At 40.4% G+C, this 26,310-nt stretch overlaps 1 protein-coding gene across 2 annotated transcripts; it reads right to left on the reverse strand.

The window, feature by feature from the left end:
• Positions 1–8,797: 8,797 nt before the first annotated feature.
• RWDD1 (RWD domain containing 1) lies at positions 8,798–26,174 on the reverse strand. Of its 2 annotated transcripts, XM_042253285.1 has the most exons (8): positions 26,005–26,174; positions 24,493–24,620; positions 17,835–17,900; positions 15,537–15,667; positions 13,213–13,356; positions 12,385–12,517; positions 11,814–11,876; positions 8,798–9,086 (listed from the first exon to the last, which is right to left on the reverse strand). In XM_042253285.1, exons 5-8 carry the CDS (start codon positions 13,336–13,338, stop codon positions 8,965–8,967), a joined length of 444 nt encoding a protein of 147 aa, XP_042109219.1. In that variant the 5' UTR covers positions 13,339–13,356; positions 15,537–15,667; positions 17,835–17,900; positions 24,493–24,620; positions 26,005–26,174; the 3' UTR covers positions 8,798–8,964. The 2 variants fall into 2 exon arrangements, with proteins under 2 accessions (XP_042109219.1, XP_027828151.1); XM_027972350.2 differs by lacking the exon at positions 24,493–24,620.
• Between the last annotated feature and the right edge of the window lie 136 nt (positions 26,175–26,310).

Raw genomic sequence — 26,310 nt, forward strand, 5'->3', positions numbered from 1 at the left:
AGTGAGATAAGCAGTCGTGGGAAGCAAAGAGTTTGTTGAGCACCGTAAATCGTCTCTGTCACTCTTACTCTACCTGGCCGTTGCAGTGCAAAAGCAGCCGTAGACATATGGACACAAACAAGCATGTGTGCCAACAAAACCTCATCCATTACATTGAAATTGGAATATCATATAATTTGCATGTGGCACAAAATATTTTTCCTCTTTTAGTTTTTGTAATTTCTTCACCTTTATTTATTTTTTTTACTGTTGTTGGAGTAGAGCTGATTTATTGACACTATTTTGTCTCAGTTTCAGGTGTGAATCACTGAATCAGTTATACAAACATCCACTCATTTCTAGATTCTTGTCCCATATAGGCCATTACAGAGCATTGAGTAGGGTTCCCTATGCTACACAGTAAGTGCTTATTATTTATCTATTTTATATGTACTAGTGTGTGCATGTCAACCCCAATCTTCCAGTTTATTGCTCCATTACTTCTGGTAACCATACACTTTTCTTCTACGTCTGTAATTCTATTTCTGTTTTGTAAGTTTGTTTGTACCCTTTTCTTAGATTCCACATGTAAGCAGTATCATATGTTTGTCTTTCTCTGTTTGACTTGCTTCACTCAGTGTGACAATATTTTTTAAATTTTATTGATTTATTTTTGCCTGTGCTGGGTCTTCGTTGCCGTAGGGGCTTTCCTCTAGTGTGGCGAGCTGGGGCTTCTCTCTGTGCTGTGCATGTTTCTCATTGCGGTGACTTCTCTTGTTGCAGAGCAGGGGCTCTAGGGTTCCCGGGCTTCAGTCGTTGAGGCAGTATATGTGGATCCCAGGCTCCAAAGCACAGGCTCGATAGTTCTGGCACACAGGCATGTGTTGCTCTGCGGCATTTGGGATGCTCCTGGACAAGGGATTGAATCCATGTCTCCTCCATTGGCAGATGGATTCTTTAGCACCAAGCCACCAGCAAAGCTCCAGTACGACAATCTTTAGGCCCATCCATGCTGCTGCAAATGACATTATTTCATTTCTTTTTATAGCTGAGTACTATTCCATTGTCTATGTGTACCACATCTTTATCCATTCCTCTGGGGAGGGTTTTGAAGTCCTCCCAGCCCAGATTCTTGCACCTTTTCTATGCACTGGATCTTGATTCAGGATAGACAGATTTAAAACTGAAAACTCAGTTCAGTTCAGTCACTCAGTCATGTCTGACTCTTTGCAACCTCATGGACTATAGCACAACAGGCCTCTGTGTCCATCACCAACTCCCAGAGCTTGCTCAAACTCATGTCCATCGAGTCGGTGATGCCATCCAACCATTTTATCCTCTGTCGTCCCCTTCTCCTCCCGCCTTCAACCTTTCCCAGCATCAGGATCTTTTCCATCAGGTGGCCAAAATATTGGAGCTTCAGCTAAAGCATCAGTCAATCCAATTAATATTTAGGACTGATTTCCTTTAGGATGGACTGGTTGGATCTCCTTGCAGTCCAAGGGACTCTCAAGAGTCTTCTCCAACACCACAGTTCAAAAGTGTCAATTCTTCGGTGCACAGCTTTCTTTACGGTCCAACTCTCACATCCATACATGACTATTGGAAAAACCATAGCTTTGGCTAGACGGACCTTTGTTGGCAAAGTAACATCTCTGCTTTTTTATATGCTGTCTGGGTTGGTCATAGCTTTTCTTCCAAGGAGTCTTTTAATTTCATGGCTGCAGTCACCATCTGCAGTGATTTTGAAGCCCAAGAAAATAAAGTCAGTCCCATGGTCTCCATTGTTTCCCCATCTATTTGTCATGAAGTGATGGAACCAGATGTTATGATCTTTGTTTTTTGGATGTTGCATTTGATTTGAATATTTGATTTGGGCTAGAACCTGGAAAAGCCCCAGGCCAAGGGACATTGTTGAAAATAATCATAATCATGGTGGGAAGCCTTCATGAAAGGTCAGTATTGCAGATGTGATACTGGTTTGTATAATGAACAGAAAAACCAGAAATGTTAACAGAAACATCCAGAGGATGTGAGAGTCATGATTGGACTTTGATAATAAACTGTATATTTCAGGGGCTCTGGCAGTCTTGAACATATGCACAAGGATGCATGCACACACAGGAGACACTATATTGCTCTCCTCCCATCATCATTCCAGAGCTAAATATGATGTTCTGTAGGCAAAAAAGGCAAAAATCATGAAATATTTGTTAACTGCCTGAACTTTTGAATGTGCACACCAACTCACACCCATATACCTCAGCAAGAAGGTGGAGTAAAGGTGTTCACACACGACTTAGGACAATCACTAGCTAATTATTAAGACACAGTGATCCAGTGTGCTTAGTCACTCAGTCGTGTCCGACTCTTTGCGACCCCATGGACTGTAGCCCACCAGGTTCCTCTGTTCATGGGGATTCTCCAGGCAAGAATACTGGAGTGGATTGCTACTCTCTCTTCCAGGGGATCTTCCCAACCAGGGATCAAACCCAGGTCTCCCGCACTGCAGGTGTATTCTTTGCCATCTGAGCCACCAGGGAAGCCCAAGAATACTGGAGTGGGTAGCCTTTCCCTTTTCCAGGGGAACTTCCTGACCCAGGAATCAAACCGGGGTCTCCTGCACAGCAGCGGATTCCTTGCCTGCTGACACAGGATTGACACCTAAGAAGCCAAGATTTTTGTAAAATGGGAATAAAACACACATACATGCACAAAAGTAGAGACATTGGTGATCATTGAGAGGAAGAAGGCTGCAGAATTAGTCAAGGCTAGTGACAAAACTAGATTAACAGACTCCATAGAATTAATTTTATTCCTAAGTGATTTGAATTGTCTTTCTGAGTTATCTTATACCTTGTTGAATTTCTTCATAACAGCCATTTGAATTCTTTATCAGTTATATTGCAATATTATGTGTCTTTCAGTTCCTTTGCTTACGAATTGCGATTTTCTTCCTGCGATACTGTATTACTGTGCTATTTCATAGCATGTGATAAAAATCTCATTTGAAAGGGCAAATGCCTTTCTTATTTAGGAAAGGTTTTGTTTACCTTGATTCAACAGTTCAACAGATTGACAGAAACCTTTCTTTTGTTTTCTAGAAGATGGCTCTTAGCACAAATTTTTGGTTTCTCTGAGTGGATCTGACTTACAAGAAAGTTGGGAGTGACCCTAAAAATTGTGGCCTAAAAAGAAGCTGGTAGCAGAGTGGGGAGGTATGTGCATGGCACCTGGGGCTTCAGCTGTGTCCGCAGCCCAGTAGGGAATCCCAGGGGACTGTGAGTTGTCTTCCTGCTGAAATCATGGCATGGACAGCAGGAAATGTGATCCTCTTATTCTCTTTGTCTGCTTTCTTCCCTTTCCTTTCCCTCCTGCATCAGAGTTTGCTTCACAGATCCAGGTGCTCCTGGAGAGCAGCAGGGCTCTCCAGCTATACCTGAGGGGGCAGACAGATTTTCACTAAACACTTCCCTTTCCACCTCCTCTGCTAGAGAGGACACGACTGCCCCTTTGCCTCCACAGCAGCTGTGATACTCACGGCCCCCCTAGTCTCGTTTGAGGCCCAGTCCATCCCCTTTCAGATGGAGACAGTGGATGTGTCTCCCAGGTGTCCGACTGCACTGCACAGAGGCACTTGTGTTTGGTTATATGTATCCAATTAGTTTTCAATCAAAGGAGAGGAGAAAGTGAATATCTTATGCCACGAAGATGCTGATGTCATTCTCTGGGTTCTTTATTTCAATGGGTGTGATTGAGAGTTGGGAAAAAAAAAAATCTTTTTGTTGTTTTTTTCCAAGTGGGAGCTGATTTAAGGTTTAAATGCAGTACAGTCATTTCCTAGGAAAAACGGGGATGCAGGAAAATTTAGGCAGGGAACCTAAGACAGGCCACATTTCAAGGAAGAACTATAGGTGCCTTTTTTACTGTATAAAAATATTATTCATGTAAGGAGAGAGAGAGAAGTGTATCTGGGAGACAGAATTTTGTGTGATATCAACCCAATCTAGAGGGGTTTAAAGCCCATCAGGTTCGCTCAAAGGACCATAAAATTCTAGACTCAAAACCCTATCACTCAAGTTCTGGTTGCAGGATGGTGGCATAATTCCCTTCGCCCATCTTTCAAATATCTATAAACTCTCTGGACAAGTGAATTTAAAAACCCACAACTCGACGAAGATACCAAAGAGTAAACAAAGGCAGAAATTTTGTGGAGGGGACACAAAACTTGAACAATTGGTCATGCATTGGGGATGATTGCCTATTTTTTGTTTGTTTAGTTTTTGATTTTTGCCTGCTTTGTCCCTGGAGCCAGCCACTGCAGTCCCAAAATACTGGTGATTAAAAAGCAATAGGGGCTTCCCTGGTGGCTCAGAGGTTAAAGCATCTGCCTGCAATGCGGGAGACCTGAGTTCGATCCCTGGGTCGGGAAGATCCCCGGGAGAAGGAAATGGCAACCCACTCCAGTATTCTTGCCTGGAGAATCCCATGGATGGAGGAGCCTGGTGAGCTACAGTCCACCGGGTAGCAAAGAGTCGGACACGACTGAGCGACTTCACTTTCCTAAAAAGCAATAGATTCCTTCACCACTAGATGGCACCAGTTAACCCAGAATTTTCAAGACAATTTACTCAATTTGGTTTATAGATAGGATACAGGCCTTTTCACAATCAAAATAAGTATTTAAATTTAATACAATTTACAGAGTGAACAAGCAATCTCAGTAATACAGTGTGCTTAACAATTAGGACTCTATTATGAACAAAAATTTCTTATGAAATGGTAGTAATGTATTTGTATTATATGGTAACCCAGAGTAAAATTCACAAAAATTTCACTCCTCTGTTCATAACCAAGCTTTGGCATATGCTTATCCTTGTTTCGGAGAAGGCAATGGCACCCCACTCCGGTACTCTTGCCTGGAAAATCCCATGGACGCAGGAGCCTGGTGGGCTGCAGTCCATGGGGTCACTAAGAGTCAGACACGACCGAGTGACTTCACTTTCACTCTTCACTTTCAAGCATTGGAAAAGAAAATGGCAACCCACTCCAGTATTCTTGCCTTGAGAATCCCAGGGACGGAGGAGCCTGGTGGGCTGCCATCTATGGGGTCGCACAGAGTCGGACACGACTAAAGCAACTTAGCAGCAGCAGCAGCAGCAGTATCCTTGTTTATTTTTTATCATAAAAATATGAATAAAAAAAAGAAACTCCTCTCACTTGCTACAACATAAGCACTGCTGTCTTGTTATATTGCTAGAACTTAATGTTCTTGAAGCCTAACTGCAAGACTTGCATGATTTCCATATCCATGGGGACTTTCAATAGAGTATAATCCATGCTTATTTATTGGCTAAGCTACCTGCTACCTTGAAACTGCCTGCTAGTAGTGAGTCAAATACAAGGCTTTAATTATATTACCTCAATTTAATTCTCCTCCAACAAAATTGAATTACACTCCATGCCTAAGTACTTTGTGAAAAAGTAATAAATATTTTCTGTTTTCTGTACCAATTCATCTTATTCTCAAATCCTCCTTCCTGCCAACAAAATAAATAATAAAACTATAGATTAAGATTATATCTCCTCGAGTGTTGAACGTGGACTTGAGGTAAATTTAACTAAAACAATTAAAATTCTCCGTCAGGGCTGTTTCTCCCCTCCCAACATATCTTGCATCCTGTTTCTCCTCCTCAAAAGGGAATGTGACACAGAAGCAGCTGAGTGTCTGCATTTGGGGGGTTGGGCGGGTAGGCTCAGCTGGTCTGGCCTGTGTTCTGTCTTCTTGAGCTCTGCAGACCCTAGGGAGACGTCTCTGCCTCCACCAGGGCCTCCAGCACAGTCGTTTTTTGTGTGAAGCGCAGCTGCTGATGGTGACCACGGCCTGCTTTGCCTGAGGTCTCGAGCTCCTCCTCCTCAGGAGCCCCCTTACCCCCCTGCTCCAGGCCTCTTCTTGCCAGCAGGCTCTATTATCCCTTCTTCATCCTTTATATAACAGCGAGGGGGAATTTATGTCCTAGACAAAATGTTTTCAGCCCTATCATCCCCCATGTCCTCGGTGGGGTAGGGGTGTCTTTTTCCATAATACTTGTTTAAGAGCTGTGATTTATAATGCGTGCTGTAAAATGCATTGATGTTAAATGGGTAGTGGGGGAATTTCTCCTTTTATCTCAGGTGCCATTATGGCTCTGCACAGCGCTGTCACATTTTTGATAACCCTTCATAATATTCTTGAACCTTCCCCAGCGTTTTCCCATCTTAATCAGTGGAAGAGATTTAGTAAATTTGGAATTCAACCCACCCCCTTTCTCTCCAAGTCCTTTGATGAGTTTGCCCAACAAAGGTGACACAAGAAAGACCTTTGGGCAACGTTCTGTCATCTCTGTTACCCCGACACAGGTCCTAAAGCAGCAAGCAAGCGTCCTTCACACTTACCTGTTCATAGGAATTCACACTTCATGTGTCATTTGTGGAAGACTTTCCCTGTCTCTTTAGAAATCAATGGTCTGAAATCACTCCCTAGTTCTTGAACTGTGTGGCTCAATTATAATCATTCAGTCCCTAACTTTGCTGCCTGTCCTGTGTTCTCTGAAAGACAAACGCTGGGATCCACTTGTACTAGTTTACCTACTGTTTGTAGCTTCATAACACTTAACTGGCTAGCACATAAGTATTGAAAACCCACAATTTCCTTTCTTCTGGAATCCAAGAATGCATTGCTGTACTTCTTGGCACATGTATCTTGGGAGTTTTTCCCACTACAGTCAATGACCTCATCCTTTTCACTCATAAGAGATGTTATTGACATCTCTCTTAGATTTACCTCAACTAGGAAATGTTCATGTAATCTTTCAGATGTGTTTAATTAGTATTTACCCACTGTTTTTCCTAAGGTATCAAAGAATGTGAAGTGGAACCTAGAAGCATTATTCAAAGCTGCAAACAGCAAACAGAACATTTCTTTGAAATCTCATATTTTATCTTTAAAATGCATAATCATCGTGCATTCTATTCCATAGTTCATTCACTCAATAATCAGGGCCTACTCAGTGCCATTGTTCCAGGGATACAGCAACGAACACAAATTTTTGCGTAGGTGTTTCACCTAGTAATACTGTATACCATTTAACACGAGTTAAAAAATGGAAACAACTTTCCCTGATTCAAGAGCAAAACTGGTAATTCAAGATGAGCCAATTACTGCTTCAAATATCAGCCAGTCATGCTGTTACTGGGTGGGGCTTCCCAGGTAGCACTAGTGATAAAGAACCCGCCTACCCAGGCAGGAGACCTAAGACCTAAGAGACCTAAGGGTTCAGTTCCTGGGTGGGGAAGATCCCCTGGAGGAGGGCATGGCAACCCACTCCAGTATTCTTGCCTGGAGAGTCCTATGGACAGAGGATTCTGGTGGACTGCAGTCCTTAGGGTCTCACAAAGTCAGACACCACTGAAGCAGCTTAGCATGCACACACGCTGTTACACATCTTGCAATTATGTATGCTTCAGTTTGAGAAGCAGTCTTTGCTTAATTCCCAGAATACAAAGTCAACTGTAAACTTTTATACAGATGAATATATGTGGGAGTATCATTGGAAGTAACCAGGTTAGTTTCATTTCCATTTCCATTTCTTTGGGCTCTGCCTACATTTGAAATGACAAACGTGGATATTCGATACCTGTAGAAAATGTATAAGACATAGACTTAAATGAGGGGCAAGTGTAATCATTCTTTATACTTCAAGGTCAAGTCTTTATTGACCTCATGCTACACAGCTCACCACTGCTTTTCTTAACCTTAATCGAACCACTCTTTTAGGTTCTTGAGCAATTGATTAGCTACAGAAAGGATTTCACCTTAGGAAAAGCAAAATCTCGCGTAACAAACTTTTGGACTTCTCTTTGCATAGAAATACTGAATATTACTTCTATTTCTTTTTATTGTTCAAGATCAAGGTGGGTTATGAGTATTAAATTCTTCAATGATGGTTTAAAGCCTGACTTTAAAAATAAACATGGATACTGCTGCTCTGTGGGTATACAGTTCTTGTACTTTTGAACACAGACAGCCACCTATAATAGCACAAGAGCTTTCCTGTTGGGGTTAAGATTCAATACTCCCAAACTGCAGAGACTGGATAACTTGCATGAAGCCTGGCTCTCCTACCTAGAGCCCCCAAGTCAGTCATTCCATATTATCATGAAGGTCTCATGCGCATCAATGTGAATGTGCGTAGTGAACAATCCCATGAATTCAGACCCCTTCAGACTGGTCAGCTAGAAAAATTGGGAACGTCACAATTCATAGACCTGACAACTGACAGTGGTTCTTCATCGGGAGTGTGCGTCACCATCGTTGTATCTCTGGCATGAGCTCTCACTCATAGGCTCAGATTGAGGCTCAGTGTTTATTAAGCTTCGCTGAGAATGGTCTAGGAGTGTACTTTTCCACAACTCCAAAGATGATTCTGACTCAGGTATTATTATAGGACTAAAGTCCATTTTACTCCTGACTGTTATATGGGCTTCTGGTTTTAAGACTTAAATTTATCATGTCTGAAGCCTAGAATTCAGTTTTAATGCCCTGCTCACTCAGTCTTCTGATATTTTATATGAATGAAAACCCTTAGAGTTCGAAAGTCACCACTGTCTCCACGTAGAAATTCCTACTCCAACTCCTTGTACATAAACCCACACTTGTGTTCAGCAATGGCACATCTTCCAGCCTGGGTGTTTTCGGCAGCATCGCTTTCCAACGCTAAATGGCTTTATAAACATATGACCTTCTTCCCATCAATAAGAGGAAGTGAACATTTTAATATTTGAAATTTTTAAGATCAATTTATTAAGTTCAATGATGAAAGCCATCAGAAGAATATTCTCCTGAAAATTATTTTTTCTTAGAAAAAAGAAAGGAAAATCAACACCCTCTCAGCATAGCCACAGATGCTGTGGCAGTCAAGCCTCTCTGCAGACAGGAAGAGTCCATCAGTCGGTCAAGTCACTCTCCCGGTCAGCAGGATTGTAGTCTGGATCATCGTCATCGTCCTCCAGCTCCAAATCATCCATTTCCTGGAACAAAGACTCATCTACCTCCACGTTGTTTCCAGCTGCAAAAGACAGAAGATTTCCCCTTTAGTCCTATACTCAGAAATAAAAGCTACAACCCACTGGCAGGGCCAAACAGTCTTCCTAAACATGCAGCTGTAGCACACGTGACGAAATCCTGAACTCCTACTGCAAATCACACCAGCCATGATCTGCACTGGTCAACAGAAACGCACACATCTTAAGAGCATCTTCAGGCTTCCAGTTCATAGTCTAAAAAGACCCAACTACCAAAAAGCCCTTCCTGGAATGAATTATTTATGATCTGGCATGTTGTAAGCTGGAGACAACGATGATACAAAGTTGATTATCACTGACCAAGAGACCTGTACCAAGAGTTCATCTCTTTCCGTACTGGAGATATGTATGTACATCATTAAAGCTCAACTATACATATAATCAGCTGATAAATTTATTTTGCTCTTCACTCTCATCCAGCTCCCCTGTAACTAGTGGTATGCCTTTCCAAGATTCCAAACGTCTAAGCCCTACAGGAAGCAATACTTAGGCTTTGCATGAAATAGCTTCATTCTTCAGTCTGTCTGTAGTACACAGAAGTAGGATATTACAGTACTCTTAAATCACCGAACATTGTTCACCTTCTTTCCCTCTCAGACTCTAGTCCACTGACATTCAACTCAGTGAGAAGAAACCCTGCTTCATGAAACCTAAGAGCAGGTCAGTAATAAAATACAATTTGGTATGCTCAGGCCAAAGAGTAATTGACTAGGCCTGGGAGAGGAAGTAGTGAAGCCTTCACAGAGCAGAGGACAACTGAAATATCTTCATGATAAATTTGAAACTACCCAGAAGAAAAGGAGCCAGGATGAAGCGATTCTAGGTAGAACATTATGCAAAAGCAGAGAAAAAAATTTAAGACCTTGAATCCTTCTAATTGGAACACAAGATTCATGAAGAAAAACCTCTGAAAATAACACAGATGAAGGCCAAATCGAAGGACCAAAGCAGGTCAACCCCTTCCTCTAAGCAGCAGAGAACCACCAGAGGATTTTAAGGGAAGAAACGGCATGATTAAACCTGGGTTTTAGAAATCCTGCCTCAGAGGTGGTAGCTACAAGGCAGGTAAGGGCACTAGAGGAAGAGACTGAGGCAGGGAAAGAATGAAGCTACTACTAAAGTCCAGCTGAAAAATAACAAATTTTCAAATCACGAGGAAAGAGTCGAAAAGATACTGCAGCGACAGAATCAACAGAGCACTTTTGATAAATTATTGGCTATAAAGAGATACTCGATCCACCAAACAGGAAAAGGAGTCAAAAATGAGTAAAGACAGTAAAACTTTTTTTAAAAAGACGTTTGATACTTAACCTTCTTCCCTTCTCCAAAAGGTAGTCCAGGAATAAAGGTCAAAAGGCCTGAGGCTAGAGGATCCCACAGGCAGGATAGGCATGACACAGGATGATGGAGTACAGAACTCGGGGAGCTACGAGAGGGTGACTGCGTAAGGAGCTCTACATTTAAGAGACACTCACTGGCCTCCAGCTCCGTGAGGGCAAGGGACTTATCTGCAGTGTTCTCTGCTCTATCCTCAGTGCCCAGGACAGTGCCAAGCTTATACTGAAAGTGAAGTGAAGTGAAGTCACTCAGTCGTGTCCAACTCTTTGCAACCCCATGGACTGCAGCCCACCAGGCTCCTCCATCCATGGGATTTTCTAAGCAAGAATACTGGCGTGGGTTGCCATTTCCTTCTCCAGGGAATCTTCCCAAGCCAGGAATCGAAGCCGGGTCTCCTGCATTGTAGGCAGACGCTTTACCGTCTGAGCCGCCATATTTGTTGGTGGATGGAAATGAACAGATGAAGACAGCAAGAGGATAAGGGTTAGGACAAAAAAGAGAAGGAAAGCACAAGGGACTAGATGCTCCAAAGACAGTAAGAGTGGTGTGAAATATAAGACTCTTGGTTAATTCCAGGTTTGCAGTTTTCATAAAGCTCCATGACAGACCATAGATTACAGTTCCCATAGATTCCTGATACTATAACTTTGAGGAAAGCAGGTGATCTGAGTCACAGTGACCTGGTTTACCAAGTGTTAGAGGCAAAGGTGATCATATTGTTTACCTACTGCTATCTTTGATTTTCCTTATCACAAAACTTTTAAAAAATACACTGCCATAGTTCAATGTATAACCTAATCAAACATTAGAATTTATTCTTCAAAGTGTGTTTTTTTAGAGCCTTGGGAGGAAAAATTTACATTAAGTTATCGCTATGCTGAAGAATTGATGCTTTGAACTGTGGTGTTGGAGAAGACTCTTGAGAGTCCTTTGGACTGCAAGGAGATCCAACCAGTCCATTCTCAAGGAGATCCAACCAGTCCATTCTCAAGGAGATCAGGAGATCAGGAGTCCAATTCTCTGGGATTTCTTTGGAAGGAATGATGCTAAAGCTGAAACTCCAGTACTTTGGCCACCTCATGCGAAGAGCTGACTCATTGGAAAAGACTCTGATGCTGGGAGGGATTGGGGGCAGGAGGAGAAGGGGACGACAGAGGATGAGATGGCTGGATGGCATCACGGACTTGATGGACGTGAGTCTGAGTGAACTCCAGGAGTTGGTGATGGACAGGGAGGCCTGGTGTGCTGCGATTCATGGTGTCACAAAGAGTCGGACACGACTGAGCGACTGAACTGAACTGAACTGATGATTTTCATGGTTTAATATTAAAAACAGCATATTATGTACATATGGAATTCTAGTATTATCTTACCATCTTCCAAGAACTGGATATCAGATGTGTCGAGATTATGATCTGTTTCAAATAGTTGTCTCCCTAAAAGAAATAAACATATTTAATTAGAATGGCATAGTTTTTCTCTATCTTCCCTATAACCCTTTAAAAGGTATAATAATTTTAAAAAGTTAAAGATATAAAAAAATCTGAAAACCCATTTTTCTATGAATTTCAATAAATGTATGAGCTCAGTAAGCAGCTAAGAGGCATATGAAATGTATCGGCATTAAAATGGAACAAGTGAAAGCCTAGTTTGAAAAAACAAATGGGTTTGATTCCACCACTCTTAAGCCTTGTGATCCTAAAAGTCTTGCAGCTATATCTGAAGATCTATCCATTGCAATAGATGAAAGATAAGCCATAAAAATTAATGATAATTATGTGTGAAGAAACATCATCATATGGAGATAACACTCTCTTTTTGCCCTATATGCCTAAGTATATTATTTTCTTACAGAAATCTATCCAAATGATCCGCTTGCTATACAAGAAGTAATATAGGAGGGCTTAAAGGGAACAGGATATTGGGTGGGAGGTGGTGTCATACCGCTTAATTTATTTTTTCCTGCTTGCTCTTCTTCCTTCATCCGTTTCTTTTTAATTTCCAAGAGTTCTGCATCAAACTTGGCCTTCCAATTTAAGAAATTCTCAATTGTAACAGGAGTACCATGGAATAATTGCTTAGGAAAGAAAAAAACACGTCACCAGATAAATGAAACAACAGTTAGAAAATAAAGCCTAATGAACTTCTAGACTAATGAACACAGGCCCTGAGAGGAATCAAAGAGAAAAATGGTTTCAAGTCCATAATATTTAGTCTGATTTCTATCTGCACTGGCTACTCTCATTGGTTTTGGCAATTTACTCTAGAAAAGTCTGTTTTTATATTATTACAAAAAAACAAAGATAACATGTGAGGTGTTTCCATTGTTATTCACAATTAAGAAGAAAGTTGCTACTGTCAATATATAATATGTTTAAATATACATCAATTCATAATGCTGACATCCCTGCTTACTTTTTTTTACTTCATTTTAGAATCTAAGGTTTTCTTTAAATTCAATAAATATTTAAATTATTCTGACAGGAGCTTTATATTTCTAAACTTTATACTGTAAGTGAAGTAATTTATATTTCTTGATTTTACCTGCATGCACTTTATTAACCTTTAACCAACTGACTGATCATTATTGTGTGAGTCCCACCAAGTAAATGAGGGCCCTTCTAAAATTTTATTTAGTGAAGCTTTATTAAATTTCACTTGTGCTTATTTTTGTGATTTCCTCTCAAAATTACTGAAATTTCCAAAACAAAAAAAAAAACCCAAATGACAAATTTAAAGAATAATGAAAGAAAATACGACTTTTAAATATACCTTTTCAGCTTCTTCTGCTTCTTTTTCTTTTTGTTTCTTTTCTTCTTCTCGTCTAGTTTTTATTTGATCTACTATTTCATTTAATTTTTCTTGCACAGCTGTCACTAAGGTGAAGATCATCACCATTCCAAGGTTTTCTTCTGCCTATGTAACCAAAAAAGAAAAAAAGTGTAGTTAGAAACATAATTCTCAGAAAAATAAAAACAACTAACCAGTGGTAGGCGGGAGGTGTTTTAGTATAATCACTACACTCATACATTTATAATATGATCACTAATTCAGTTACACCATAAGTTCAGACTCTTGGATCATTTACAACAGAGGATGAGATGGTTGGATGGCATCACCAACTCAATGGGCATGAGTCTGAGCAAGCTCTGGGAGTAGCTGACGAACAGGGAAGCCTGGCGTGCTGCAGCCCCTGGGGTCGCAAAGAGTTGGACATAACTGAGCAACTGAACTGATGTGTGTGTGTGTTTGTGTGTCTATATATAAAGCGAAGTGAAGTGAAAGTCGCTCAGTTGTGTCCAACTCTTTGTGACCCCATGGACTATACAGCCCTTGGAATTCTTCAGGCAAGAATACCGGAGTGGGTAGCCCTTTCCTTCCCCAGGGAATTTTTCCAACCCAGGTTTCCCACTGCAGGCGGATTCTTTACCAGCTGAGCCAGCAGGGAAGCCCATATACGACATCTTAGATCTTAAAAGTCTTATAATTTGCTATATCCAACTGAAAACAGGTGTTTCAATAGATTCTATGTAATAATCATATATGTAGGTAGAATCAGAAAACCTTTTTCTACAGTAGCTAACAACTTCAGTTCTCCAGCATATATTCATCATTATAGCTTTAAATCATTACAAAAAGAAAAAAAAATACATAAAGATAAATCATAAAAGTATCTACATTGTTATTATGTTAGAAATCCTTTTTTCTTCAAAATTCAGGTTCGTGTCACAGCTCTCAAAATATCCCCAAAGAACTAAAATGATGATAACAGGCTAGACACTGCTAGCTACTGCAGGAAAAAGTTTTCTGAATTCACACCAAGTGTTAATAAGCAGTTATACCTAACTGGTAAGATTAAGAATAACCTTTATTTTCTTCTTCATTGTCTTCTGTATTTTCTGAGTTTTTTTGTAATATAAATTATTTTGATAACTAAAAACTAATACAACTAAGAAAAAAGATACAAATATGCCCTAAATACCTCTGATCTCAGGTAAGTATCAGAAATCAAAACTTCACTTTTAAAAGAAAGGAGTTTGAATATAAATAAAATATAAAATGCATATTAACAAAAATCACTCAGATTAAGAAACTTATATTAATACATGAGTGACTGAATACAGTATATTGTTCCAGGCTTTCTACAGTGTTTCCAAATGAAGCACTTTAAACTAAATGATATAGAAATAATATGACTTCATTCCGGGTAATGAAGTGAACAGGACCTAGAATCAGCATAAATTAATGTTTGATATATCTTCTTTCACTCCTCATTCTCTAACAGTTCCAGATATTTTTAAAATGTCAACACTGAGAGCACGCACAGTTCTTGAAACATACCAGTCATATTTACAGTGGAGACGTTTTCTGTCAGTTCTCCTTAGAAAAACAAACAAAACTAGGACTTCTGCTTTTACGATGGTGGAGGAAGATTTTATTTGCCCTCCCTACTCTCTACTGTGATGAATCCATGAAAACTCTACCCAAGTAAAAGAGAGCTTTAAATATCCACCACGCCTAGACTGTAACTAGCCTGACCCATCAGAGAACTAGCCAGGTAAGAACTTTCCAATACCCATTTTTTCTTCCAAGCAAACACCTGCTCTTGGAAGGGTCATAAACCATTATTGCTGTTCATAAGTTTAGAGAGCAGGAGAGATAGGAAAGAAAAAAATCAATCACCACTCCTCTCACCAAATTGCAGGTAACTAGACTGCAACAGATCAGAGGGTTTAGGAGCTTTACTTTTTTTTAAATTGGGATTTTTAAGTGTGCATGGGACTAGATATTCTGAAAACCAAATTATGATTGTGTTATAACTTACTGTACCTAATTGAACTTTTTATCACCTAAAAGTCACAGGGCTGAGTTTCAAACAAGGGTATAGGGAGAACTTTTCTTATTCAAATTTTAAAGGTACAGGAGGGAACAATAATAAAGATGCTTTGTGAATGTGTGTGTGTGTATACACATACATCATGAATTCTGCTTGTTCAGTACACTCATTATACATATTTAACTTTCTAACTCAAGATTAATGTATAATATTTAAGGCCAATAAAATAATACCATTATAAAACATGTTATTTCCTTACCTGTAACGCTAACAATTTTAAAATGTCTGCTACATCATTATCTTCTAGATTTAACTGGGCGAATATTTCATAAAGGGGAGCTTCATCTGGGTATTTTTCACTGTATGTAAACTTGAGGGTTGTCTGGACAGCTAAAGACATAAGAGAAGAGATTAATACAAATACCTTCAAATGTAGAAAGAGGTCAAAATCTTTGTTGAATTAGTAATTAATTTACAATGTGTCAATGAAAAGTAGCACAAAAGATTCTCCTACAAAAGGAAAAAAAGGTTACTATGAGACCAGATAATCATTAACATACATAACATGTACCACAATTACAGGTAAAAACAAATCACAGGAATACCAGAGATCACATCTGACATGAAATACATCTGCTGCTTATGAGTATTTCATCTTACGGCATGTCAGAGAAAGAGGATGAAGAAGACACTCCTTCTAAAACCCTGCTTAAGATGAACGGAAGGCACTGAATACGACACAGAAAAAGTACCAACTTAGGCTCATTTCCAGGCCTCTCCCAGAGCCGGCGTCCAGTGCAGAAGATCTGACTCTAGCTCCCGAGTCCATACTTCTACCTGCACAATGCCAGCAGAGCATTGCTGAGGGACTGCTAAAGGACACGGGTGTAAACTGGAGAGCTTGAGAGGTTGTCTGAGAAACTTTTAACCTGACTCACTGACATTCTCCCCCAGTCTTTGGCCTGTGCCAGTTCACAGATAGGACATTGGCACAGGTGTGACATTCTTAAAGGGACATAAGTGGGAAGTATCTCTCTGCTACCCAGTCTGATGAAATCTCAGTTTTGCCAGGCAATCTAATACAGAGCAGTAGTGCTAAATATTTTTTGTTAAAACCTATTTGTCAACATGACCCTTTGTCTCCATTTTGCCTTTCCTGTAACTCATATTTTAATGATTAAAACCTCCTGCTTTTGATGATTTAAACTAAGATCTAGATTTCTCTCCATGGGAATGGAAAAAAAAACCAAACACCTCAAAATCTGCTGGCTTGGTATTTTGGTATATGATGTCAACAAAGAATTTTATGAATCAACAGATATAAGATATAAGATTGAATGTTAGGTAAGAAATATATAGTGTCTTTTGGCATTTTTCTTGCTTTTTAATTAACATGTTTCTAAATTTTATTGCTAGCACAAGTTTTCTTTTTAATTTACTGATTCTACTATATGATGTAACAGAAATTCATTACATAAAATTTAGCAATATATTAAAGGAAAAACAAAATCAATAATGATCTCATCCCCAGAAAGAGACCACTGTTACCATTTTGGTATCTTTAAAGTATCTTAAAAGTACTATTAAAAGGATACTTTAAAGTATCTCTCTATGCATACAGTCTTTTAAACAAAATGTCAAAGGATCCTCATGTGTAATTGAGACTTTATACATATAAATAAAATCCATCTACATAAATATGTTAATAACTGTATCCAATATCTCTTTATTTCAGATTTCAGTAATATCAGTATTAACCTCATTTTCAATTCTATAAGACAGATTTAGAATTATCTAGTGATACCACTAAAATTGTTTTAACTGACTACTCATGACAGAATTTTAGCTGACTAGCTTAACAGGAAAAAAAAAATTCTCAGGGTTAATGCCACCTTATATAACATTTTTATCAAATTACAATATTAATTGAACTTGACCAAAGCAGAAATAAACTTAAGATAGGCCTCTCCCAACATGTGCCAAATTAATTTAATCTTATTAGTTTTATAGCTCCCTTATTTCAATTTGTACATTTGTCTTAGTTTACCAGTTATATAATATCGGTTTTTATCTGGCTTTATGTATACACTTATTTAATAACAGTATACTACCCAATCTAAAAAGAGGTAAAACATAGGTAGGTATTTATCCAGCCCAGTTTATAACAGCAAATGTCTAGTAAACAATCTAAATATCCAGTGAGGAAAAAGTCGATGGCATGCCACGGAAAACCACACAAGCACTGCATTATGCTTGTAGAAAGTCTTATTGACAAAAATTTCCTCCCCTTTCTCTACCCGCTATATTGTTAACATTTCTGTTTCACTTTTAAAAATTAAGCTTTTTCTGCCAGAAAATCTCCTTGACTTCCTCTCTGTTTCTCCAGAAGTCATTATTACATAGTAAATACTGGTTAGAAACATGTTAACAATCATACTAAATTCTTAACAGAACCTCAGCACCTGCACACATGCAATGGCCTGCTAAATGGCTGCTGAAGGAATAAAATCCCTGAGAGAAGTGCAGAAAACCCAGAAGTGTTTTTAATTAGACTTACTTTCATCATTTTCTCCAGCCTCAGATGTCACAGTAATGGTGAAGCTGGGTGGATTTTCTGATAATACTGCAAGAAAATATACACAGAGGTTAAGTTATTAACATAAGGCACGTGCTTTTCCTTATTAGCAAAATACCAATTCCCAGTTCTGGAAACTGATCCCTAGCCTGTATTTCCATTTCCACAAATACAGACTTAATAGTAACAGTTCAGATGATAAAACGTCCATCAATTTCTATTTAAATCTAGGGTTTTCTTTAATCTGAGAAAAAAATACCTGTAACAGATACTCTCTTGGAGTTTTATCAATTAAGTAATTTATGTTTTAATTCAAAATTTCCACCCACACATGGAAAGTCACATTCTAAAAAATTTCCAAATGAAATGGCAAAAGAAAAGTTTGATGTTTCTCATCAGAACCTACCCAGTCATAAATACTCAGTATTATCACTAATTTTTCTACGTATATATTTTGAAATACAATTCAGAATCTCTACGACTGTCAGTAAATATCAATTTGTAAGAGTTTGTATCTTCTAGCTATCTTTCTCCCACATTGTCTCTAAAAACTTTGTTCTTTCCCAAATTATTGAAACCTACCATCTTTCATGGAATTACAAAATTATCCATGAATTCAAATATCAAATTACTTCCAATTTTTTAAGCAAGACATGTCAATCAGCATTTACGTAAGTAAGAAAGCTTTATATGCTATTTTACTGCCTGATGTCTGTCTGATACTATTTATCTGTTTATGATCTATTCCCCCACAAGAATACTGTAAGAACTTGGAGAACTGTTGGACCAGTGCCAGGCAGTATCTAGAAACTCAATAAATTCTGGCTCAATGAAAGATCTAAACAATAAAAGGAGAAAGACAATAACAAATAAAACTCATATTCGGAACCATCAGAAAACTAAAGAAGGAAAATTCAAGCCACCCTTGACTACTGCTCAGCCCACAAAAGTCTGCACTTCACTTCAGGCCTGGGAAGCACTAACCCCTACCCTACCAAGGTTGGTAACAGCTCAGCAGCCTCTTTCTGACAAGGGGCTCCCTGAAGACGTCACCATGAAAAGGACTCAGCTTTCCTACTCAGTAACTTCTGAAGTCTTCATAAATATTCACTATCAATAAAATTTTCAAGACATATGCCCTCATTCTAATTGACCTGAAGGAAAGATTAACACCTATGACTAGTAGAGAGGGTTTGTCAGAAAGGAAAAAAGACTCACTGGACGTACATTATAATAGGTCTCAGGCTGTCCAGCCTATGTTGAAAAAGTCCCTAAAAGGCAATTATAGTAGTAAAGCTTTTATAATACAATGGCCCTACCTCTTTTTCCTAACAAATGTGTGTAAAATATATTAGATGTATTTCATTCCCATTTTTTTCATAACCGACTTTTAGCATTTACATGTCATGAGATATAAAATCTGCAACTACAGAAATAAGGGTTCAGTGAGGCTGTAATTCAGGGGAACTATACCCAATAGCAGCTAACATTTATTGAGCATTACTTTGCACTTGCGCTCTTCTATGCATTTACACAGAGACCCTTTATTTCTCACACCAAAATGGTGATTTTATACTATCATCAGATTCTACCAAATTTAAGATGCCATCAAGTATATGATTCACCCTACTTTACGTACCACTAAGAAAGAAAAAAGGGACTGCCAACTAAACTATGATATGTAGTCAACTGTACGACAAATTCAGACTTCAAAGATGTTTAAATGTTAAGATGTCTTAGAATCAATTAAATACAGTATCATTGGCATTTTATAGATGTGGAAACAAGGATAAAAAAGCTTTTAAATAATGTGCCCAAAGCTATACAACTAGTAACTGGCAGGACTAAAACTGTATAGAATTTCATCTAAAAAAACAAAATTCCAGCTGAGACATTCCAGGGAAGTCATTGGAGCTAGGTGGTGGATTAAAGCATACTCTGTAAGTAGAGATGGAAAAAAGGAATGCAGGTTAGAGTAACGTGGCAGCAAGGGTATAATGGTAAGAGAGCTTAAGGAACACACAAGGAATTAGAAATTATTCCACTGGTGGATGTATGTGGTGAATAAAACAGGCTGAAAATAAACAGCTGAAAGTTTAGTGTAGATAGTGATAGCTTTTTTAGCGGTAGTAATAAGGTCAGAATTCTATTTCTAAACACAGAAGATAAATCTAGCAATGGTGCATAAAACAGAGGAGAAAAACAAGACTAGAGGCAGGATGAAACTAGACAGCCGCGGAAACTGTCTCAGCAAAGTTAATGAGGTTCTGAACCAGGCTGGTAGCAATGCAAACAGGGAACAGGAAGAAATCGAAGACGGTGATGGGTGACACCCTGAATCTGCAGGCAGGACCATGAACAAAAACAGGACTAGAAATGAAAGACCAGACGTATTGGAAGGACACAGGGTACTTTCAGCTGGAGATATCAAGTAATCAGAAACGGGCAAATGACGCTGAAGAAAGTTGGGCTGGAATTTAATTTGGGATCATCCACAGAGAGGTAACAGGGAAAGCCATTTGACTAAATGAAATCACCAGAGAGAACACAGAGGGAGAAAAATAAGGGCCAGGATCAGCTGTGTAAGGAGTCCTAAACTTGGGGAACAAAAGCAAGAAGAGGAAATGGTTCCAGAGACCGAAAGGAAAGTAGTCATGACAGGTCGGCCCTCAAGAGAAGCCTCAGTGCCGACGGATGCAGGTCTGACAAGGCAGTGCCTCCCATGAGCCATGTGTGTCTGAGGAGCTACGGTGAGGGTCGTGGAGAAGGAGCCTGTAAGCGCATACCTAAATCCCTCACAAGGCCCTCAGTGATCTGGCCCCTGCATACGTGTCGGGCCTCATTTGCTGTGTCTCTCACTTTACATTCTAGCTAGACCCAACTACCTGTCCTTTGCACACACGGCTCTCACAGTCACAAGTCTGCACGTGTGCCCCCTCCTCAGTCTCGTTTACATAACTCCACATGACCCCTCAGCTCTCCAGAACAACGCAGTCCCCTCTCCCTCGGTTCCCTCTGCATTCTGTACACACCTCCATGAAAGAATCATCCCATTGTGTTATAAATTACTTATGTGATGTCTTTGCCCAAGAGACTGAGCTCCTAACAGTACCTACAGTAAATATCTGGTAAGTGAGGAAACCATTTGGCACATGAAGACAGGGGAATGCTAGCAAGAACATCACTGAACTGCCTGACCAAGACGAACAAGATAAAAGCTGATAAACTACCTATCCATGAGCATTTGTGATGAGACCCATGTCCAGTAAAAGCCTGGAAAAGAAAGAACTGCAGGGCTACAAAGTTTAGGGATGGAAAGAGGCGAAAATTTTAAAGATGGCATTTCCAAGCTGTGACTATCACCCCATGCAGTTAGAGGAAATAGAAATCAAAACTGTCTGTTGATAAAGACAGGAGTTATGAAGCCATCAAAAGTATCAGAAGCAGCAGCAACTAAGATGGAAAATTTCCAGGAAACAGTATCTTATATTTGTTTAACAGTTATGAAGTATCCACACTAGTATTAGTGTTCATGTTCAGTTGTGTCCAGGGCTTTTCGACCCCGTGGACTGTAGCCCACCAGGCTCTTCTGTCTATGGGATTCTCCATGCGAGAATACTAGAGTGGGTTCACATCTCCTCCTCCAAGGGATCTTGCTGATCCAGGGAGCAAACCCGAGTCTCCTTCATCTCCTACACTGGCAGATGGATTCTTCACCACTGCACCATCTGGGAAGCCCCCTGGTGGAAGGTCCCCTGGAGGAGAGAAGAGCTACCCACTCCAGTATTTTTGCCTGGAGAATTCCACAGACAGAGGAGCCTGGTGGGATACAGTCCATGGGGTTGCAAAGAGTCGGACACAACTGAGCGACTAACTCTTTCACACTTACATTATTCCTTATTAAACAGATAAGGAAGCGAAGGCTTAGAGAGGTTATATGATTTGTCCAAGGACAGAGAGCTGATACCCACTGCACCAAATTGCCACAGAGAAAAAATGGTGAATCAGGAACAAAGATTCTGGAGAACAATGCTAATTCCTGCAATAGCCACTCTCCCCTTCTTTCAGTTACACCATTTTTAACTGAGTGTACTGCCCATCCAGAATAAAAACTGTCATTGCCAGCCTCCCTCCAGTTGGGTCTCACCAAATGACTGAGTTACAGCCAATGGGATAGAAGGAAGTAAGTCCTTTGATAGTTTTTGAGGAAATTTCCTTAAGGAACTGCTGTCTTTTACTTCTTTTTCCCCCCTCCCCTCATTCCTTTATCTATCCTACTGCCTGGAAAAGGAATGCTGCCATCCTCACCATGAGGGTGAGACTACATCTTAGGGATGACAGAGAACTAGGAAGAAGCCTGGGTCCCTGAAGAGATCTTGAACTAGAGCTACACAAGTCTCATTTATGTGCAAGAGTAATAAACTTTTACCTTTCTAAAACCAGCTATTTGGGGTTTTCTGTCATAGCTAAACCTAATTTAAAAAAAAAAAAAAAAAACAGAAAATTGAAAAGGGATAATATTCCAAAGCTTGGAGGTTACTAAAATAGGGAAACTTTCCAATGCATTACTACCATACTGTGAGCTGAGGCAAGTTGAGGAAAGATTAGCTTTCACTAAAGAGACCAGTCAATCCTAAAGGAAATCAACCCCAAATATTCATTGGAAGGACTGATGTGGAAGCTGAAGTTCCAATACTGTGGCCACCTGATGTGAAGAGCTGACTCATTGGAAAAGACCTTGATGCTGGGAAAGATTGACGGCAGGAGGAGAAGAGGGTGACAGAGGATGAGAAGGCTGAATGGTATCACCGATGCAATGGACTTGAACTTGGGCAAACTCCGGGAGATAGCAAGGGACAGGGAGGCCTGGCCACAAAGAGTCAGAGTCACAAAGAGTCAGACATGACTTAGCGACTGAAAAACAACAACAAAGAGACCAGGTATCCACCACTCTGAGTGGATCAAAATCCTTTTGAAAAAAAGAATAAAGTTGTTGGGCGCTGTTCAAGGAACCAGTGGAGGGGCAGGAGAAGTTTTAGGTGATAGAGCGGCAGATGATGATAAACCAGACAAAACTAAGAATTTTGTCAAAAGCAGAGAAAATGGAGGTAGTAGCTGAAAGGGACACCACAGGGACACACAAATGACAGGTTTTCCACAAAAAACCAGATCAGCCCACATTAAAGGAAGTCCCTGTGGGTCTTAGAGAGCAACTGTCCTAGAAAAACTGCTTTCACAAGATGACTTCTGCCCCGTGTCTAAATGCAATTCTGTTAAGCTCATGGCTGTTAACTCAGAGGTACTAACACAAGCAAATACAGGATTACGTACACCTCTTTGTAAGGTCGAACAGAATCAAGGGAACCTGACTTTTGGCTAGCCTGAAGCTAACCAATTTGATCCACACTTACCATATATAGCCAGGGACTTTGATACAGAAATGGAAATAACCAAATTCAACTATCTTAGCAGGATCTTATCAAGTGAAGCACTGCTGAAGGAGAATGTGGCATCAGGAGCCTCCCTGTATATTTTAGAAGACTAGTTGTTAGGAGGATTGGGTTAGCGTGCAATCAAGTTACAGAATGGACACAAAGAAGAAACTGTATTATGATCTGTTAGAATTCACAACAAAATGCAACATTGGGCCAAAAGTTCTCTGCAAATAGCCAGGAAATCAGTTCTCAAGTCAGGTTAGGTCTATGTGCCTAGGTCTATGGCTGGATGAACAGTGCCTCTTCAGCCTCCACAAGGGGGCCATGATGTACTTAACAAAGGCTTCTCTGTCAGCACTCTATCATTTATTTTAAAAATTATATATATACATACACACTTACTTCATCAACAGCATTGAGCACTTACCAAGTCTAATATTCAATGAAATTCAAAATGAGATTTGAAAACCACCAATTATTGTTCCTTGGCAAACTAATACAAACAAGCTCTCTTTCTTAAACTAGGTATGAAAATACTAAAGTATGAAATCATCAACACATAAGAAAGCTATAAAAAATAGTACACCTTGCAAATCCTCAAAAAGATTCCAAAAGACCAAACACAGAAATAAATGACTCCAAAGTCCGCTTGCCTTTGCCTTGAGATTTCATACAGAAGTTGACCAAAGTTCCTAAATAACTATAAATCAGGACAGCTCATTTTAACTTATTTAATACAACTGTAGGGGTGCTGATAGGAATTAAGAGACAGAAGGGCTCAGCTGATACTGCAGAATACTTGAGGCGTCCAAGATTCACAAATTTTCTTTTATTAACTTGGCTCAGAATTCTCAAGCACTTTTGCATCTGACAAGAATTTCACATACCCAACTATATCAGCCCCTAGTACAATTTGAAAGAACCATCCAATTATTTTAGGGTTAAAATGTATCACTTTTACAAATGTTTATAAGCACAATATTTAATGAGCAAATCTTAATGTTCAAAGAAATGAGAAGAGCACATCTTGTGCTTTCTTAAGTCTGCCTATGTTGTGCTCATGCCTGTCCCATTTCCAATGTATCAGAAAGGACCAAATGTCATGATTAAGAGTATATCCAGCAACTGACCCTATATTCTGTTTTATTTAGACATTGATACATAAGCAAGGATACAGAAGGGAGCCAGACTCCATACACACTCACCCAGTTAATGACACTCTCAAACCCCTCTTCACTCATCCCCTTAACATCCTCACAGCACAGCTGAACTGCTGGTGAGAGAGAACATGAACAGGACTGGAACTATACAGGGATAGCTGAGAGACATAAGCCTGTTGGCAAAGCAGAACAAAATTTGCTACCATTGCAAGCAGTGATCAAAGGGTAGAGCTAAGAAAACTAAGCTAAACAATGACAAGGGAGAGGTGTTGCGGTTTATGAGTTAAAATAACATTACCTTACACTGAATTCTGACAGTCAGTGATGGACGACACTCAAAGGACGGGGTAAGGAAGGTAAGTCCCACAAACCTAGGCTATACTTGCTCATATTGGCTTTATTAGACCACCTCTCAAAACCTGAGTGTCAAGTGAGAGAAGCCATACTGATATGCTTATCTTGCAGCATTTTCAGAATCATCAGAAGGATGGTTTACTACAGAAGAATTCTCTTCCTTGAAAATATACCTAATGAACTTCTCATTACCATTTTACATTAGCCCAGCTTACCAAGTAACCTTCTGCTCCCCGTCATACCAGCTGGAGTGGAACCGAACTCTTATTACCAGTCCTGCTACTAACTTGCTGGCCAACCCAGAGCCAACCGCTTGCCTTTCTTGAGCCTCCACTACCTTGCTTCTAGCAAGAGGAAGCCAGGCTGCTGCTGCTGCTAAGTCGCTTCAGCCGTGTCCGACTCTGTGCGACCCCATAGACGGCAGCCCACTAGGCTCCTCCGTCCCTGGGATTCTCCAGGCAAGAACACTGGAGTGGGTTGCCATTTCCTTCTCCTAGATGACGTCTAACATCCTACTACAAGTCTAACTACCTGTGATCTTACAGTGGACCTGAAATTTGAGCCAACTCATTCATTGGGCAATCTGCAGAATGTCAGAACATAAAAAAAAAAAGAGAGAGAGAGAGAGAGAGAAGAGAAAAACGACAAACTTCAGGGACAAGACTACTCTCAAAACTGATCCTGGGTAACTTTGAGAATTCTGAATCCCACAAATTTTAAAACAGCAAATATGAGAAAAAAAAACAGCCTGAATAATGGTGAAAATGTGAAAACTGACACTTCTGCGGCTCTGGAAAGACTACTCCCACTTGGAGCACCTTCATTCGTGTATTTCACTAAACCTCGCGCTCCTGTTAGTTCAGGTCCGTTCAGTCGCTCAGTCGTGTCCGACTCTTTGCCACTCCATGGACTGCCGCGACACAGAACCAAAGTGCACCCGACTGAATTCCAGGCCTGCCACTCCAGGGACCTCGCCCGGACTTTCAGATTTCAAGGAATTAGCGGAGAAGACAGAACAGCCGTAGAGTTACTAGTAAATGCCCGATCACTGCAAAAGAGCTAGAGGTGAGAGTGGCGAGCGAGGTGGCCACGCGGCCTGGCTGCTCCCTTCTCCATCCTGGCGGGGGATGTCGAGGGCCGTGGAGGCGGCGGCCCGTCCCACTCCACCTCGGGGAGCTGCCGGCCCGTGGCCGCGGAAGTCACCTGTGAAGGAGTCAGGGTAGATGGACTCCAGAGCCTCCAGCTCGTTGCGCTGCTCCTCGCCGTAATCTGTCATCGCGGCCCTCGCTGCAGCCCATGGATCGCCCAGAGACCCAGGCGGCGTGCTGCAGCCTGGACCTCGGCCGCGCCGGGAGAGCAGGCAGCGGCCGGGCGGGCGCAGGCGCAGAGTCCCAGGCAGAAAGGCCTGGGGCCCACAACCAGGCGGGCCTGCTGATCAACAGCCCCGCGCCGGCCTCCGTCTGCTCCCTAGTTCCACGTTCGACTCGTCGGGCCTGGCCGTTGGGCTGA

This window comes from Ovis aries, chromosome 8, assembly GCF_016772045.2.
Source record: "Ovis aries strain OAR_USU_Benz2616 breed Rambouillet chromosome 8, ARS-UI_Ramb_v3.0, whole genome shotgun sequence".
NCBI lineage: Eukaryota > Metazoa > Chordata > Mammalia > Artiodactyla > Bovidae > Ovis > Ovis aries.

Coding starts and splice junctions, on each gene's coding strand:
- RWDD1 (XM_027972350.2), bottom strand. CDS start 26,077: ATGACAGATTACGGCGAGGAGCAGCGCAACGAGCTGGAGGCTCTGGAG. Junction 13,357..15,536: donor TAAAATTGTTAGCGTTACAG/GTAAGGAAATAA, acceptor TTGGTTACATAG/GCAGAAGAAAACCTTGGAAT. Junction 11,877..12,384: donor AGGAAAAAATAAATTAAGCG/GTATGACACCAC, acceptor TATTTCTTTTAG/GGAGACAACTATTTGAAACA.